Source organism: Enhydra lutris, unplaced genomic scaffold (assembly GCF_002288905.1).
Source record: "Enhydra lutris kenyoni isolate GAN:26980312 unplaced genomic scaffold, ASM228890v2 scaffoldscaffold38, whole genome shotgun sequence".
Classification (NCBI taxonomy): domain Eukaryota; kingdom Metazoa; phylum Chordata; class Mammalia; order Carnivora; family Mustelidae; genus Enhydra; species Enhydra lutris.
Window position 1 is genome coordinate 12,566,667 of NW_019154122.1, and position 16,737 is coordinate 12,583,403.

General features: G+C 48.3%; 1 protein-coding gene across 2 annotated transcripts in view; it reads right to left on the bottom strand.

Annotated features, from left to right (window-relative positions):
* Positions 1–1,832: 1,832 nt before the first annotated feature.
* Positions 1,833–16,737, bottom strand: part of LOC111154629 (kinesin family member 1B) — a 142,252-nt gene continuing 127,347 nt past the window's right edge. For both annotated transcript variants that reach the window (XM_022514365.1, XM_022514364.1), the window contains 11 exons: positions 14,672–14,786; positions 13,697–13,830; positions 12,917–12,978; positions 11,552–11,697; positions 10,729–10,968; positions 9,589–9,660; positions 7,859–7,980; positions 5,961–6,110; positions 5,402–5,594; positions 5,086–5,204; positions 1,833–4,583 (listed from right to left, as the gene is read on the bottom strand). In XM_022514365.1, the coding sequence (XP_022370073.1) occupies positions 4,541–4,583; positions 5,086–5,204; positions 5,402–5,594; positions 5,961–6,110; positions 7,859–7,980; positions 9,589–9,660; positions 10,729–10,968; positions 11,552–11,697; positions 12,917–12,978; positions 13,697–13,830; positions 14,672–14,786 (1,396 nt within the window). In that variant the 3' untranslated portion in view covers positions 1,833–4,540. The remainder of the gene's footprint in view (positions 4,584–5,085; positions 5,205–5,401; positions 5,595–5,960; positions 6,111–7,858; positions 7,981–9,588; positions 9,661–10,728; positions 10,969–11,551; positions 11,698–12,916; positions 12,979–13,696; positions 13,831–14,671; positions 14,787–16,737) is intronic.

Below are 16,737 nucleotides of genomic sequence, written 5' to 3' on the forward strand. Positions count from 1 at the left end.
CAGGGAGCCGGCTTCCCCCTCTCTCTGCCTGCCTCTCTGCCTACTTGTGATCTCTGTCTGTCAAATAAATAAATAAAATCTTAAAAAAAAAAAAAAAAAAGGTTGTGTAGGTCCCTTTCAAAGGAGGACAACAAACGCACGTCCAGAGCCTTCTGATGCACTGGTTGTACCTTTATTATGTCTACCTCGTTCCCTAAGAGTTCCGTGATGCAAGGTTACCATACACAGTTAGATAATGTCCGCATTGCACATCTAAGGCTATACAGCAAAAGAACCAAAATTAGTACAAATACAAGAACTATATTTACATTCTGTATACTCAAGCTCCAAACATCAGATAATATTTACATAATAAAACATGAAAATGAAAATCTGAAATTAATAATGTACATTGTTGCTAATGTGCTCAACTCCTTACTGGGGAGAGATCAGTTTGCAAAGTCTTGGTTCAGAAAGGCCACGTGCGCTCCACGGGTTCCGTGGCAGCGCACGCGGATGGTGAGGAGAGACCCGAAATCCCGACGGGCGGCGCCTTGCACGCGAGAGGGCTGACGGAGTCCTCGGACAAGCCGATGCCCGCGTGCGCAGCCTGGAGAAAGGGAACTTGAAGACATGAAGACGACATGCAGCAGCTGGGGCCTGGCAAGAGACCAACCTCAGCTTGGACTTCCTGGGCACAGCTTTTAACAGGACATTTGCATCAACTCTCATTCTTTCCTTTAAATGATCAGAGGCTTTCCTAAGATTTCATGGGGCTCAAATCCGAATTTCATAAATGGCCTTTTGAACAACCGCAGATCATCTCTCAGCTGACATTTCCGTTTCCTAAGGACGCACACCCGGTCCATCCCCGGCACACAGTCACGGTCTGGCCGCACGCTGGGTGGGTGCCGGCCACGGGGGACAGCCCCCGTGCACACAAGTCCGAGGCCTCTGGCAAGTACATTCGGCAAACCTTCTGAGAGCAGCAGCAGAATTAGTGTCTTCTTTGTAAGGAGTAGGTTAACAATCACATTTCAGAAAGGGAACCCAAAGCAAAGATGAAGGACCCAAGTCTAACAGACCGACCAGCCCTGACCCGTCCTGGAGGACCCGCGTGGACACAGTGCGAGGAAATGGGAGCGTACCAGAGCTGCCCCGCACTGGGTCATCCGTTCTTCCCCAAGCCAATGTGCAATTCATTACAGCTGTATAAATATACAAATACCTTAAAAAATTAAATATCCCTGTAAATCACAACAAGCAGCAGGCAACGAAGTCTTTGCTTTGAAATATGCGCCAGGAGAAGTCATTTTTAGACCCCTAAAGATCTTTCACAATGATTTAACTTATTCCTTCAACTTAAAAGAGCTGAAAAGCCCCACTGAAAATATGGAGTAGTTGTGGAAGTTCAATGCAGCTGAAGGGGGAGAAAAATGTAAAGCAACCGTGGTTTCTTAGCTGGGAGAAATCACTTTCCTTCCCCTCACAGTGATGGCTTGAGCGTCTAACGATGTGCTAGGATTTGGGTGCCCACCCCGCCGCCGGCAACAGCCCTTCCCCGCACCCCTGGCTGTGTGCGCGGCTGGCTGGCCCTGCACAGCCCGGCCTGAGAGCTGGCTGACTCCCAGGCCGGCGCAGAGGTGAGGAGGCTGTGGGCGCTGGCCCTCTGTGGGCTGTGAGGTCATGTTTTGCTTTGGCAGGAGGTAGGAGGGTGGGGAAGGAGGGGAGGACATGATTACTTTTCACTAGCACTCATTTCTCCTTCCTTTGTGTAGGAGCTTTTTCTTTTTGTTTTTTGCTTGTTTAAAGGAGTGCTTTTGGGGGAAAAAAAACATTAAAAAAAACCCTCAAAAGGTAGTTTCCTTGACTACTAATATTAATATGTTAATATTAAATAGCAACTTTCCTGCCACCATGGCTTCAGTTAAAGCCTCATAAGTAGTTTCTGCTATAAATGGTCTCTCAGCTTTGAAGTGGGGATGGATCTGCCTAGAAATGGAACATTAATCCTGAAACCGTTCCAACTGCAATCTGGACATGGGCCGCTGAAGGAAAAGGGGAACCAATAAGGACCGTCCTCAGATGGTGGAAAGCACCGGCGCCAGAGACCCCTGCCGGACGTGGACATCCTGCTTCCTCAGGGGCCCTCTCACCCAGGGGTGTTACACGAACAGTCCAGTGCCACCAGCTCTAATCTCTGATACCTCCAAAGCAAAGACTTTCCAAGCCAGTTTTGAGTTAGAAGAAAAACCAAACGTCACTTCAGTGTATCACATGATTTGACTCCCCCCTCAGCCCTCCCCACCTCCCTCTGCCGTGGACATGGGTCCCTCTGTCAGACTTCATGACAAACAGCAGCGGCACCCGTGACTTTATTTTAAAATGTGACCTTCGAATTTCATCTTCATTTCCCTGAAATTAGATTTCATTCCGGTCCAGCAGCGGTCTCTAAACACCAACAGGTCCTGGATTTGAGTCTACACCAGAAGGGCACAGAAGGGCATACTGGGCCCATTAGACAACGAAGGAACCTTTAACTACATTAAAAATCTCACACACTGCTTAGAAAACAAGTAACATCATAGTTAATGACCTATGTTTTAAGGAGAGAAAGGAAGTTAAAAAAAACCTAGAGTTTTTATTGATCACTTTTCAGCTAAGATCACAGCCTGGGATTTCTATCCTTTCTCTCAAGCTTGCCATGATTCACTTTTCCTCCTCTCTGCAAGGCAGCTCTACCGGAGCCAGAAGACCTGTTCTCAGAGATGAGCCCAACCAGGAGGTCAGAAGCAAGGGTCCGCTGACGCGCGCCTGCCCAGCTCTATTCCACAGCGGGCACGAGCCCCTGCCCCGAGCTGCCTGAAGCAGAAAATCAGCTGGTCCGCACCACTGGAAAGGCAGCAACTTCAAGGCTGGAGACCCTCAGTCTCCACGAGGTGAGAGAGGGCAGATACTTCGCTGAATGCCTGAGGGACGGCCAACAGAGGTGTGTGTGAGGGGCGTAAGGATGGTACAGAACACCCCACATCAACCGGCAAAGCAACTGAATGAACCTGCAGGCCTTCCCTCCCCAGGCCGTTCCTATAAAACTTCCTGGCAGCTGAAAGAAAGAAGAGTATCTCATCTTCTTCCATGATGGCGTCTGCAGGCAGATGACCCTGTTCTGTCAGAGAAGGAGACTGTCAGCAGCGAGCTCCCTCTTTCTTCCTCTGGCAGTATTTCCACATCCCATGAAGGCAAGGTGGGGGCAGCAGCCAGCCACTGGGGCCAGGGCTCAGGTGTGCCTCTGCTCTGCCCCCAGGTGTCCTTTTGTTTTTTCTTTTTTTTTTTTTCAGTGGTGGGAGGGGATTTGTTTTAATCTCTTGATCCAGGAGACAAAGCCTGCCGAGTCTGCTTATTTCTGATTATGGGAGGAGACGCATTACTGAAAGCATTTTCCATCTGACAAGGACCACTGGAGACGACCCCTGGATTCAGAGGGAGACTTCCAAGTCTGTACTTGAAAGTTACATTTCTTTGATCAAAAGGAGCTACAACAATCACAAGGTCACTACTCAGCATTACCAGAATTATAATGACACAATGACCATTAAATTCATTAGCAGAAAGTCACTCCCCCTTGTGGGACATTTGTGTATGACACCGCACTAATTCCAAACCGTACCGCCACCGCTAATGCCAAAAAGAAAAATGAGAACCTCTGAGAGAGAAGCGGTTCACAGGAGTGCCTGCTGGGAGGAGCTATCCTCATCTCACTGTCTGCCTCCCTTCATGATATGACGTCAGATCCCACAGTCCTCTCAAATCCACGGGTAATATCCTGGGCTCTTCCCTTCCTACAAGGTCAGCAGTAGCCACCATTCCAGGCCCACTAAGAAGTCCTGCCTTCTCTCTTCCACTAAAAGAAAACTGCATAACTGCATTCTAAATAAGCACTTTCAGAGAACACACCTGTGCCGTTTCTAAACTCATGACAACCTTCTCCCTGAAAGGAAAATGCAGGGATTCACAATGGCAAAAAGAGATGGAAAGGGAAAAGGTAAGTTTTTTCCTTTTAGGTTCTAAAAAAAGCTAGATGTTTCCTCCCGTAGTCTCTAAGCCACCCCCCCCACCCAAAATTAAAGTGACATCACAAATAGAGAAAAGGAAAAGAAGTATTATGTGGTCTTAAAAACCAGACAAAGATATCCAAAGACAGCAGTACAGACATCACAGGTGGTCATAATGGGGACCTATTATACAAAAGGAAGCCAAAAGACACAAAAAAATAATTTGGAGATTCACTGGATCCCCTCTGGGTTATTTTTGTTTTTTTTGTTTGTTTTTCTCCCTTTTGTTAGGCCACATGCTACGACCAAGATTCTCAGCACAAGAAAAAAGAGAAGGGTACAGAGCAATGGAGACGGGGGGCGCGGAGAGCTAGAGAGTGTTGACAGGAGGGAAAGCGGTTATTCCACAGGCTTACACACGAGAGGGGCCATCAAGAATCACAGAGAGAAGTGAGAGGCAACACTTTCTTTATCTCTCACAGGCGAGTGAGGCTGCTCAGCACAGTCACTTAGTCCTTCAGTTCGCTGGGGCATCTGCGGGAGAGTTTTGACCTACAGGGGACAGAGGAACAGGACGGATTAGAAGGCTGCATCCAGATGTCCCTCCCCCCAGCAGTCTCTTCCTTGGGCTTCTTCCCCTCCAGCACTCAAGGCCCAGGTCTCTAGGCTCCTGAGTAAGGAGACTAAGCTGTGACACAGAAGGCCCCTGGGACACAAGCCCCTGACAGGATCAGAGGCTTGGATCACAGGCTGGACTACTGGGAGACCATGAAGGTTCTCACCACCTTCCCCTGACTCAGAAAATTAAATAAAATCTTGAATAAAAAAAATCAAAGCAGAACGTTAGCTGGACGCACATGTGACCGGCTTCCTTTAGCCATTCAGAACAGCAGGCGATAGCTTATGACGAGCGGAGGTCTCGTCCCCACATTACAACCACGCTTACGTGGCTGTCCTTCCTCTATCTTCAACCTACGTTTTGGGAACAAGACTTCCTTCTTGATTTACACTGACCAAAAGCCAAGAAGGAGGAAACACGAGGACGACTTCGTACCGTATCGTGCCAGCGAGGAGTGGGTTAAAGGCATACAACCAGTCGTTCATGTCTTTGTCGTTGAGAGCCTGTAAGAGGACCCCACGATGCTTTGTGCACACGGCAAAGATGTTGGGTGTCTGAAAGAGATGTAGGGGGACGGGAGAGTTACGACGGCTGCTGACGGCGGAGACCACCCTGCTCGCCTCCCAGGGCACATAGCACCTCACACTGAAGGGTCAGGGAGACCAGACACACAGGAGAGAGGCCACACCACACCGCAGAGAGTTTAGAACTCAGAAGGGAGGGGTGCCGTGGCCGCCAGAGCCGGACTGACCTTCACCATGGCCTGCTGGTCCTCGCTGCACTCCACCTGAGCCGTGGACAGGTTAATGACACCACGCTCCACGGGGTCTTTGTCGCTGTTGTAGATGAAGACATAAGGCCGACGGACCACGACAAAATGCTTAGCCCAGTTGCTGTAAAGTGGCTCCTTGAAGTGCAGGTACCCTTTCTTAGAGACCACGGAGCTAAAAAGGACAACAGGACAGTGGCTGGCTGTTTACAAAAAGAAAGTGATCATGGTCTGAGGAACACGAAAATAGGTCTCACCGAGGCCCAGAGCCTAGGATGAACAAAACAGGCCAAAGATCTGTTTGGCCTAGAATCTTCCCTGCTAAAGTAACACAGCAAAAGAACACAAAGTGCCACCCCCCGAGCGCACTGTGGTGTGGTGACGTGCCTGATGGGACACCTCGGGGCAGGAACCAGCCCCGCTCCCTAGCCCAGACTGCACTGGCATTAGACAGCAACGTACACCCCGGGTACAAGAGCGGAGAGAAAAGTGCTGTGATCTGTCTTTTATACCCGGCATCCCTGGTCAGCACAGTACTCACCCTGGTCTGATTTCCTCAATATCTGGAACAAGATTGAGAAATTCATTTTTTCCTGCTCGGGCCAAATAGGGTGTTTCCACAGTTGGGACAATCTGAAACTGTTCAAATTCTGTGCAGGGACTAGAGGCCCGGGAATTGGCTTCTGGGGTCCTTTAAAAGAGAAAGGTTAGGGGCAAGAGGAGCGTCAGTGAGGTCCACGCACAACGAGTCTACCCCGCTCACTGGGAGGAACAAGCCCCCCTCACCAGCAGGGGCCTCGAAAACATCGGCTGCGGAGAGCTCGGCTGAGAAGACAAGTGGTATCGGAATGTTAATTCCAGCTTTAACTGGGGTCATCCTTCAGAAGTCACAAAAGTCACCGCGTCATGCCGTCCCTCTTCCTGCTCTGAAGCCCTCTGAACGGAAGTGTCAGGGGCATCAACTCCATCCCCTTACGTGTTTCTATTTTGTTCCCAGGCCACAACTAGGGCAGTGGTTCTCAAAGTGTCATCCCTAACCAGCAGCAACACCTTCACCTGGAAACTTGTTAGAAATTCAAATTCTCGGGCTCCAACCCAGACCTACAGAATTAGAACCGATGGACGTTTACCCATCTCTACAAGCCTCCCAGGTGACGCTGGCGTGCTCTGACATCGGGGCGCCACTGCCCTAGGGGGCTGGCGGGGAAAGCAAACAAGTGGGAAGAAGCTGGCTTCCCCGAACGACCAGCGACTGAAGGCAGCCCGGGACCGTGCTGTGAGCAGGAGCGCCTACACTCTGCACTGTGAGTTATCCCAGAGCAGCTGAGCCTGGTGAATTGTATCTCGCCCATTCCAAAACTCCCGGTTTTAAATACTTGACCATTTCTCAAGTTGGGTGTGTCTTACAATTGGTGACAGGCCACATTTGGGTTGCCGCACTTTTTCTTTCTTAGTGGCAGCCCATTAAATAATGTTAGAGTTGATGACATCCCGAATTAATTAAACCACCTGCTTGTGCTATTTTCTCAGCCACACTCACCGGTGGCCCCGTGGGTACAGTATGACAGACAGCTGGACGATACCAGGTGGGTTCTGACAGGCGAGCACGCTGAACAGAGACAGGCCCAGGAGTGTGATGTGAATCACAAACAAGTGATTACAGAGATGAATTCACTGGATCTAGACCAAATCTGTCTCTATTATTCTTACCAACATGTTTCATTGTGCCGTCAAAATATAATTTCCAAACTAGTTTTAAACTGTTTTCCCCAAGATGGGGACTTGCTCTGTGGCAGGACTGCGGAACCACGCAGGAGTGGGAATGGTGGGCCAAACGCGCAGGAGAGGGATGCAGAAGAGGAACCAAGGGTTTTCATGCAGGAAGCCGGCGACACATGGTGGCAGAAGGAACAGGAGCATCTCCCTGGGGCTGCGATAGCCGTAAAGGGCTCCCAAGTACTTCCGAGTGCCACAGAGGGGGCTGGTCCTGCCCTCAGCAGAGAGCCAGAGCTGGAGGAAGGCTCATGTATCTTTGGTTCTTAGGCTAGCTTCTCTCCATGAAGTCTGGGTAATTGAGGCTTCTTTTCTTCTTTTTTGTATGTATGTCTGTGTTTTTTGTAATCATTACCGCCAATGCAGGGCTCAAACCCCGAGATCAAGAGCTGCACCCTCGGGGCGCCTGGGTGGCTCAGTGGGTTAAGTCTCAGGGTCCTGGGATCGAGCCCCACATCGGGCTCTCTGCTCAGCAGGGAGCCTGCTTTCTCCTCCTCTCTTTCTGCCTGCCTCTCTGCCTTCTTGTGATCTCTCTCTCTCTCTCTCTCTCTCTCTGTGTTAAATAAAAAAAAAAAAAAAAAAAGAGCTGCACCCTCCCCCAACTGAGCCAGCCAGCCGCCTCTTTTATTATTATTATTATTATTTCCAGTAAACGAGGGCACTTACTTCTGCTCCAGAGAGTTGCTTCTGGCATCTACCAGAGAAGGGCAGGTGGAGGAAGGAGTGAGGGTCGCGCTGCTGAAACTGGACACGGAGGGATCCCGTCCGATAGGAGAGATATCAGACAACTGGGGGCGGGGCGGGGGGCAAATGGAAGACAGCACGTGAGATTCAGCTGAAAACCCAAAATGCCTCTCTAACGAGGAGCTCTGACACCCAGTGACCTCCCGTTCGTATATCTGCTGCTGCAGGCCATTCAAGAAAACGGCTTACAAATCCTTTACGGCCTGTCACATTAGGAATCATTTACAAGCGGCCAGGCTGGTTTTTCATTTTGTGACTGTCCTGCATTAATTAAATGAGCCTATCTCTGTGAGCCCAGGATTTAAAACAACAGGCACTATTCCAAAAATATGGCAGAGGCCCTGTCCTCCAGGAGCTTACATTCTAACTGGAGAACAAATCAACAAACAATTTGCAAAGTGTCAGGTAGTCGTACAACGCAGTGATTCTACTATTGGGTATTTGCCCAAAGAAAATGAAAACACTAATTCAAAAAAGATACATGCACACCTATGTTCACTGCAGCATTATGTACACTAGCTAAGACAGGAAAGCGACTCGAGTGTCCACTGGTAGATGAACGGATAGAGAAGACGTGTCTATACACACAGTGGAATGTTATTCAGCCACAGAGATAACGAGATCTTGTCATTTGCAACAAGATGGATGGACCTAGAGGGTATGATGCTACGTGAAATATGACAGAGAAAGACAAAGCCCACATGCTTTTACTTACATGTGGAACCTAAAAAACAAACAAATAAAAAAACAAGCAAAAAAGCAGGCTTTTAAGTACAGAAACGAACTGAGGGGAGATGGTGAGGGGATGGGAAACATGAAGGGAATGAAGAGGTACAGGCTTCCGGTGACAGAGTAAGTCAGTCATGCAGATGAAAAGGACGGCATCGGGAATACAGCCGCTAACACTGTAGTAACACCGTGCAGTGACAGATGGGGACGACACTTGTCACGTGGTGAGCCCTGGGTAAGGTACAGAACTGTTCCATCACTATGTTATAAGCCTGGAGCCAGCTTAACACCGTGTGTCAACTGCACTAGAATAAAACGCGGCGTCAGGTGGCGGTAAGAGCTACAGCAAAACATGCAGCAGGGAGAGAGGTCAGGCGGCTTCAGGGAGCTGCTGCCTTTACAGAGGGTGGCTAAGGAGTGGATGTTCGAGAGAAAAATGAACAAGATAAGGGCGCCAATCATGGGAACATCTGGAAGGAGACGACCCCGAGGAAAGGAACGGCGAGGGCGCAAAGGCCTCCCCAGCAGGAAGGAAGAGGGAGCAGAAAAGGTCGCAGGGCACAGCACTGAGTGAGCGCTGCAGAGGCGCTTTCAGCGCTCGCCTCTTTGCTGAAGCCAACAACATTTAATGCCACCAAGAACCTCAGGACTTCTGGTGTCCTGTCACACAGTGACATACCAGTCCCTACAAGGTCTTCTCCAAGGGATTCGGGGAAAAGCCAAAATGTGTCCCATCTGATAACACTCTGAGAGACACATCTGATAACACTGCAGAGCCTTTATCTGCGGAAGTCAGTGTTCCGACTCGGAGAGATTAAATCAAACACAAGAGCAGGTATGTCCTTCATCCTCAGATCCGACGCTACACGCATGTGAGGCCACGTCAAAGCAGGGACCTGGGACGGGGAACCTGGGTGGCTCACCTTGCAGTCACTGATGCTGCCGTGCACCTGGCTGAGCTCCCGGTTGAAAGTGTGGGTGAGGAGTTGCAGGCACTAGGGGAGAGAGAGGAAGGTGTGAGTCTCAACAGTTCCATGAAGCCTTCGATGCAAGGCAGTTGGAGGAAACAACAGGCTAACACCCACAGTGGAGCTCAGCTACGGCCCCGAAAGGTCTAGAATGAAGTAAGAATGTAATTTAGCAAGGGCAGCCTGTTGTATGCCTAATGAAGAGAAATTAAGTGGGTCAAAAAGTCATTCTCAAGACAAGAGCTGGCAGCACCAGTCTGGAAGTGCTTAAGAACACAACAGTGCCCGTTCCGATTCCTCCTGGTCCTAAAGGCCATGGAGACTTCTGGATGGACATTATTTTCCTAAACTGACTAGAAGACCATCTGGTTACTGAAACAACACGGCACAAAAGCCCTCTCACCCCTCTAGCCCACTGTGGGCCGGCTGCCCAGACACCACACGCCTGGGAGTCATCCTCAGCGACCCCTTTGTCCTCTCCCACCCCATCCGGGCAACAAGGAGCGCCAACTCTACGGCCCCGGTGTCTCTTCCGTGATGACCCTTCCTCTCCAGCCCGCAGCCTCCTGCCTCAGCGGAGACCCACACCATCTCTCACCCGGAGAGATCTCTGTGCCGTCAACAGCTCTTTGTGCCTCGAGTCTCTGTCACCCCAAACCCACCCTCTTTCTTGCTGCCACAGCGGTCTTCCTAAAACACGAACACTAGTTCAAGATATTTCTGTATCACCCCCAGGACACTGCTCTCTAGTCCAGTCCCCAGACCCTGGGAGATCTGGTCCTGCCCCTCCCTGTGTTCCCCAGCGACTCCCTAGCGCTGAGCTGTAGCCTACATGGTCGCTCCGGGGCGGGCTTCTGAGCTTAGCTCAGCAGCACCGGCCCGTGGAGGGCTCTCCTCCGGCTCCCCCGGACTCAGACACAGACCTTTATCACATGCTTGTCACCGAGTCACCTGTGAGTGCAGCAAGGGTAGAAATGGAGTCTTACTTATTTCTATCTTCACAGCGAGTACAGGCCTTGAAACAGAGGCCCTCAAAGAAACATGAAAATGAAAACCCAGCTCCCAGGGGGCTCAGCGAGAGGAAGGGACTCACACCTTGGTAGCCAGCTCCTTCTCTCGGTCCACCAGGCTTTCAATGTCCGCCGAGTCGTAGCCGCTGCTCTCGCTGGGGGTGATGGCGCTTTCAAAGGTGGTGGTAGAGATCTGAGAGGAGATGCTGGTGGAGGTGCTGAGGGTCCCGCTGCTGAGGCTGGGGGACAACGAGTCACTCAGGGATCTGGGGATGCTGTCACCAAGTCTCTCACGCAGCAGCAGGAAGTGGCGAGTTTTCTCCACCTGAGAAGATCAGCACAGCTGCCTCAGCGGACATAAACCTTGTTAAGATTTTTTTGTTTTGTAAAGATTTCTTATTTATTTATTTGACGGAGTGCGAGAAGAAATACAAGCAGGGGGAGGGGGAGAGGGAGAAAAAGGCTTCCCGTTGAGCAGGGGAGCCCGACGCGGGGCTCCATCCCAGGACCCGACCCAAGATTCTTTTTTTAAAGATTTATTTACTTATTTATTTGAGAGAGAGAGAGAGAGAGATGGAGGGAGGGTGAAAGAGCGCTTGCGTGAATGGAGTGGCAAGGGGCAGAGGGAGACTGAAAGGGACAAAGAATCTTCAGCAGACTCCCCACCACTAAGCAAGGAGCCTGACATGGGGCTCGATCTCATGACCCCAAGATCATGACCTGAGCCGAAACCAAGAATCAGGCGCTTAAGCGCTGAGCCACCCAGGAACCCCAAAGCTCATTAAGATCTTAGTAAGGAAAATATGCCTCCATCATGATTGAAAGGCGAAAAGCCAAGATCACACAGAGAAGGTGAGTGGTGGCTGGTATTTTGGGAGTTCACTTGAGCGTCTCCTGCCCTTGGGTACCTCGTGAAGGAGCTCCAGCTTCTCTAACTCCCACTGGTGCTCAAGAATGAGACTGTCCCCACGGGGCCGCCAGCCTGCTAAGTTCTCTTCTCCTCGCACATATGCCACTGATGTATCCAAGATTTTTCTTCTTCTCCTCTGCATGCCTGAGCCAAGAGAAAACAATATCTTTTCTTTTTCTTTCAGAGAAAACCCTGATCCCATTTTTAGCTCAAAATAATTCATACACATGGCAAATCATGACACTTACTCAAGATCCATGGGATTTTATTTACTAATAAATATTTATCCCTTTTGCCCTAAAGGAATTCTTTGAACTTCTTTTAAAATTGAGTTACATTCTTTGATAACTATGAAGACTGTGATGTAACTTGAGAAGATGCCCAAGCTACTGTGTTAAGTGAAAATGTAGAAAGACTGAATAGTCTGTACCTTACGGTTCCAAATATATAAAAATACACCCTTATGAATAAAGTAGGAAGGGACCACCTCTCCATTTCCCCTCCCCCCGCCGCGTCCCACATTCAGAAGCTTGGTTAGGGCTCCAGATGATGGACAGCTTCGGCACCATCATTTCCCATCAATTTTTAAAAAATGTTAGACTGTTGATACATATCAAAGATATAAATTTATGTTAATTAAGAAACTTTCTTAAGAAGGTGTCTGGACACTATAATTAGCTGCTGTTGGGACTAGGACTCATACTCAACTTCTGTTTTTAATCTAAATCTTACCTGTGGGACCTGACCTTCTTCCGTAAGTGTTCTCTAAGATAATTCAACCTCACCTTAATCAAATGCTCTTTAAAAACCCTGACTTTTGTCCATGTTCCAGTTTATAAACATAGTTTATAGTTCCAGTTCCAGTTTATAAACATAGACATGCAAAGGCCACCAAGCTAGAGGAACAGCAGCAGTGCAAAGAGACATCAGAAAGGACACAGTACAGATTCAATTTAATAATCCATCTTCCTAGAGCACAAGAAGTTCGAATTCTAGCTCGATAGCACCTATAAAGCTACCCTGCTGAGGTATCTTTGGCACTAACATGGAAAGGGAAATGGTTATGAAGTCTGCCAACCCAAATTCATTCTAATATACTCAAAATTTTTTGTAATACATTGCAACCTCATGACATTTTGTTCAATATAGTTTTCATAACTGTTTAGGAGGTCTCAAACCAAATAGTGTTGTAACTCAGAAAAAGGTAACTCTCATCACCACCAAAAAAAAAAATGGCTTATGAAATATACCTGCTTTCTAAAAAATTTTCTATTAATCCTACGTGAGAAGGATAGATTTTGGACATAATATACTCCAAACACAGGCAAAGATAACTATCAGCTCCCCATCCATAAGGGCTTACCTGGACTGCCCGTGTCCGCCATTTTGCATAAACTGAGTTCATAAATTCCAGTGACTCGATTGCTATTCGAATGAAAACAAACAACTGGTTAACTTCTTACAGCACAAAAGCAGGAAAATCTCAATTCCTTCCACTTAAAACACTGCTGTCCAGACTGCAGCCCACACTCAAATGGAATTACAGACTTTTCTTATTTCCTTTCTTATTCTAAACTTAAGAAGTATATTTTTCCTAGAAGGAATCTCTTGAATTACTTCAACAGGAGGAATGAATTGAATAATAAACCCCAAAGTGTGTAATACAAATATACAAATTAAAAATCTGCCTTACCACAAGAGAAGAGATGAGGGGGAAAGTCTGACTAGAATGAAATGGTGAGCATCGAATTCGGGGGCGTGTGACTAGGAACCTTACTGTTTAGACGGGAGTGAGGCACAAGTAATCCCTGTGTTAGGCCTGACATATTTTGATGTACCTTAAATAGGAATAAGTCTTTAACAGAAGAAAATCCCAGTGGTAATCGGTAAGAATTAACGACATCTGAAAGAACATTCAGTCCCTGCAAAACTGTTCTGCGAGGGTCCCAATGTAATATGACTTTGTCCCTTCACACACGCACGCACCCGTCAGTATTTCAGTCAATGCCAACACCTGGGAGTTACCGCATCCCGCTATCAGGCTGGAAGCCGACCCTGAAACAGCAAGCCAGGGACCCCGAGGGCTCTGCTGAGTCTGCTGGGGGCGAACCAGCTGGAAGCTACACTTGTCTCAGACACTTACGAGTCTGGTGACTTCGAGTAGCCACTGCCGAAGAGGCTGCGCAGAGAGCGTGGCGGCGAGATCTTGGCGTCCCGGGAGTAGAAGACCATGCACACGTCCTTGGTGATGACTGCCGGCTGGATGCAGTGATCCAGCTGAAAGCACAAGAAGTGGGCTCCACTTAAATGCAGACAGAGCACCCGTGGCAGGACTCTGTGCCCCTCAGAGTCGGAGAGCTGGTCCCGGAGGTGGGGGCTGGAAGATGTCAGCTCTACCAACTACTTCAACGGCAGCTCAGCAGATAGCGTGTGCAAGAGGAGGTCGCAGTCTTTGCAGCTGCTTTATTTTCCCCAAATTAAAAAAAAACTTTCTTCTGAAATAATGGCAAATAGTTATTATTATGTGCCAAGCACGGTTCTAATGCTTTTGTGTATGACCTCTCTACCCCTTTGTGACGTAAATGCTGTCATTATTACTCCCATTTAAGAGATGGGGGAACTGAGGCACAGACAGAGTCCCGGTCATGCTGGCAGTAAGTGGCCGCACAGGGATCTGAACAGACAGGCTGGTTCCAGGGTCTACACTGTTAAATCACTACTAGGCTCTGCCCAAAACCATAAAAAGAAGAGGCGAAGTTTTCTTAAAATCATACCTTCTGTGAAGAAGGTGATTAGGTTACTAAAACTGAAGTTATAATAGAAGTCATATGACCTTAAGTTTATTTATTATTATTTTTTTTAGTAATCTCTACACCCAACATAGGGCTCGAACTCATGACCCCAAGATCAAGAGTCATAGGCTCTTCTGATGAGCCAGCCAGGCACCCCATGGTAGACTTTGTGATTACACAGAAACTAGGAGCAGAAGCTAATACAGTCAGAACAGTAGGAAACAGTTGACAAAATAATCAGTTGAATCTTTCCTCCTCACTTGTGGTAATCTGCCCATTGTTCAGGCTTAGCCATTCGTGGTGATTTAGGTTCACAATCTCCTCACCTCTAGGTATGCTGACAAGGTCATGTAGATCTTTTCCCCATAGGGCGTCACTCGGTTCAGGAGGAGAGAGTTATGGAGGGAGCTGTCCCACACGGCCTCGAAACGGTAGAAGGTCCTGCGTTCAGAAAGGCAAGAGGCAGTCATCCAGAAGAAGCCAAGTCACCTCGGTCCAGGTACTCAGTCAGCGACACGACTGCATCCCGCATCCTACACCAGCAAACTCTTGCAGCGCACTGGGATCTGACCACACAGCGGAGTCTCCATCCCCAGAAGGAAAAGGCAGGCCCCCAGTCTCTCACCCCACCCACCATCCAGGAGCACTTAGCTATGCTTTTCTTTTTTGGACAAGCCTGCTTCTCTGCCTATAAACATAAAACCAGATCAATCAAAGAGATTAAGATGGAAAGGACAAGCGCCTGTGGATAGAAACCGAAGGAAGAAAGCCTAAGTAAGTGCTTCTGCCAGTCAACAAAGAGAAGAAGAAGAAAATCCTCAGGAGCCCGGAAGCCTATCTTCACATCCCAGTCCAGTTCCGCCGAGCCTTCGAAATGTCACAAACACCTGCGAGGCCTGACAGAGGAAACAGGCAGGATAATTTAAGTACAGAAAATCTGATTTTAAATAAAAGAATAAGAGGCTACTCTTAGCTGAGGTTTCAGTAAAAGAATGATTTTAATACCAAAACTGGTTACTATTCGTTACCTTTCAAAAAAAATCCACATGAAAACCAATCTTAAGCTTCCATAACAACCTGAAGCTTGACTTTATAAGCACCCAGAAACTGTTCTTTTTTTTTTTTTTTTTTAAGATTTTATTTATTTATTTGACAGACAGAGATCACAAGCAGGCAGAGAGGCAGGCAGAGAGAGAGGGGGGGAAGCAGGCTCCCCGCTGAGCAGAGAGCCCGATGTGGGGCTCGATCCCAGGACCCTGAGATCATGACCTGACCCAAAGGCAGAGGCTTAACCTACTGAGCCACCCAGGTGCCCCATGAGAAACTGTTTTTTAAGTTGTTCTAATATCTACCTTTTTTCTTACTGGTAAAGCCCCACAAACCTGACCGGACAGCCGTTCTGCTGGTTCTGCCACCCCCTCCAAAGCACTACACTGAGTTACAGCCCAACTCCCAGCTCCGCCCGCAGCCCCCAACCCCGGCAGGCCCCATGACAAGGGTCTGCTCGTCACAGAGCACGTTCCGTCCCACTGGCTTGCACCTGGTTCAGTGAGAAAGAGTTTCCTCACACTTTGCTTCCTTCTATATTCCTCCTTGCTCCTTCCCAAATGGTAACCTTGCTATTGCCGTGTTTTCTAGATTTCCTGTGACAAATAACTTCCCTAAGTGAGATGAAGAGAGATGGGAAAAGACTTCCTTCACCACTGAACCAGGATTTTTTCCTACCCCAAAAGAAGAAAATAAATAGATGAGACAAGCAGCTCTGACAGCAGAAAGAGAAATGTTTAAAAATAAACAACCTATTTCTCACAGACTCAGCTGCCCAAATAAGTCTCTACTACCTCACAGGCCAAAACCAAGAAAACAGTGAGTGATTATGCAAAACTACAGAGCAGCAAAGTCTCACGCTCCTGACAGAGGACAAAGAGAAGAACAGAAGACCCAGGCTTAGATTCCTCATGGAAGGAAGGGAGTCACACTCTAATTTGTAATCCAGCAGAGGCGAAGCGGAAGGTGCATAAGGATAAAACGGGCAGGTTTAGTGAATGCGACGAGAAAGAGGGGCTCTATCAGGCCCTCATGAAGCAGTGTGTGAAACTGTGTGTGCAGCAGGGACAGCCAGGGCACAGAGGGTACACGATAAGGCGCAGCTCTATCCTAGGTCTGCACGGGGCAACACTACTAACTGAGAACGGCGGTCCAAGCAACAGAAGACATAAAGCATTCTGATAAACTAGAATCTTTATGTGCAAAAAAGCAAACAGAAAATACCTAGGAATATCCTTATCAAGAAAGAGCCTGCAAAAACATAGAAAAGGCTTTTGTTAGTGTAGTAGCGGAACAAAAAAGGAAAGGAAAAAAGAGCAAAGCAAAAGGAAAAAAAATACATAAA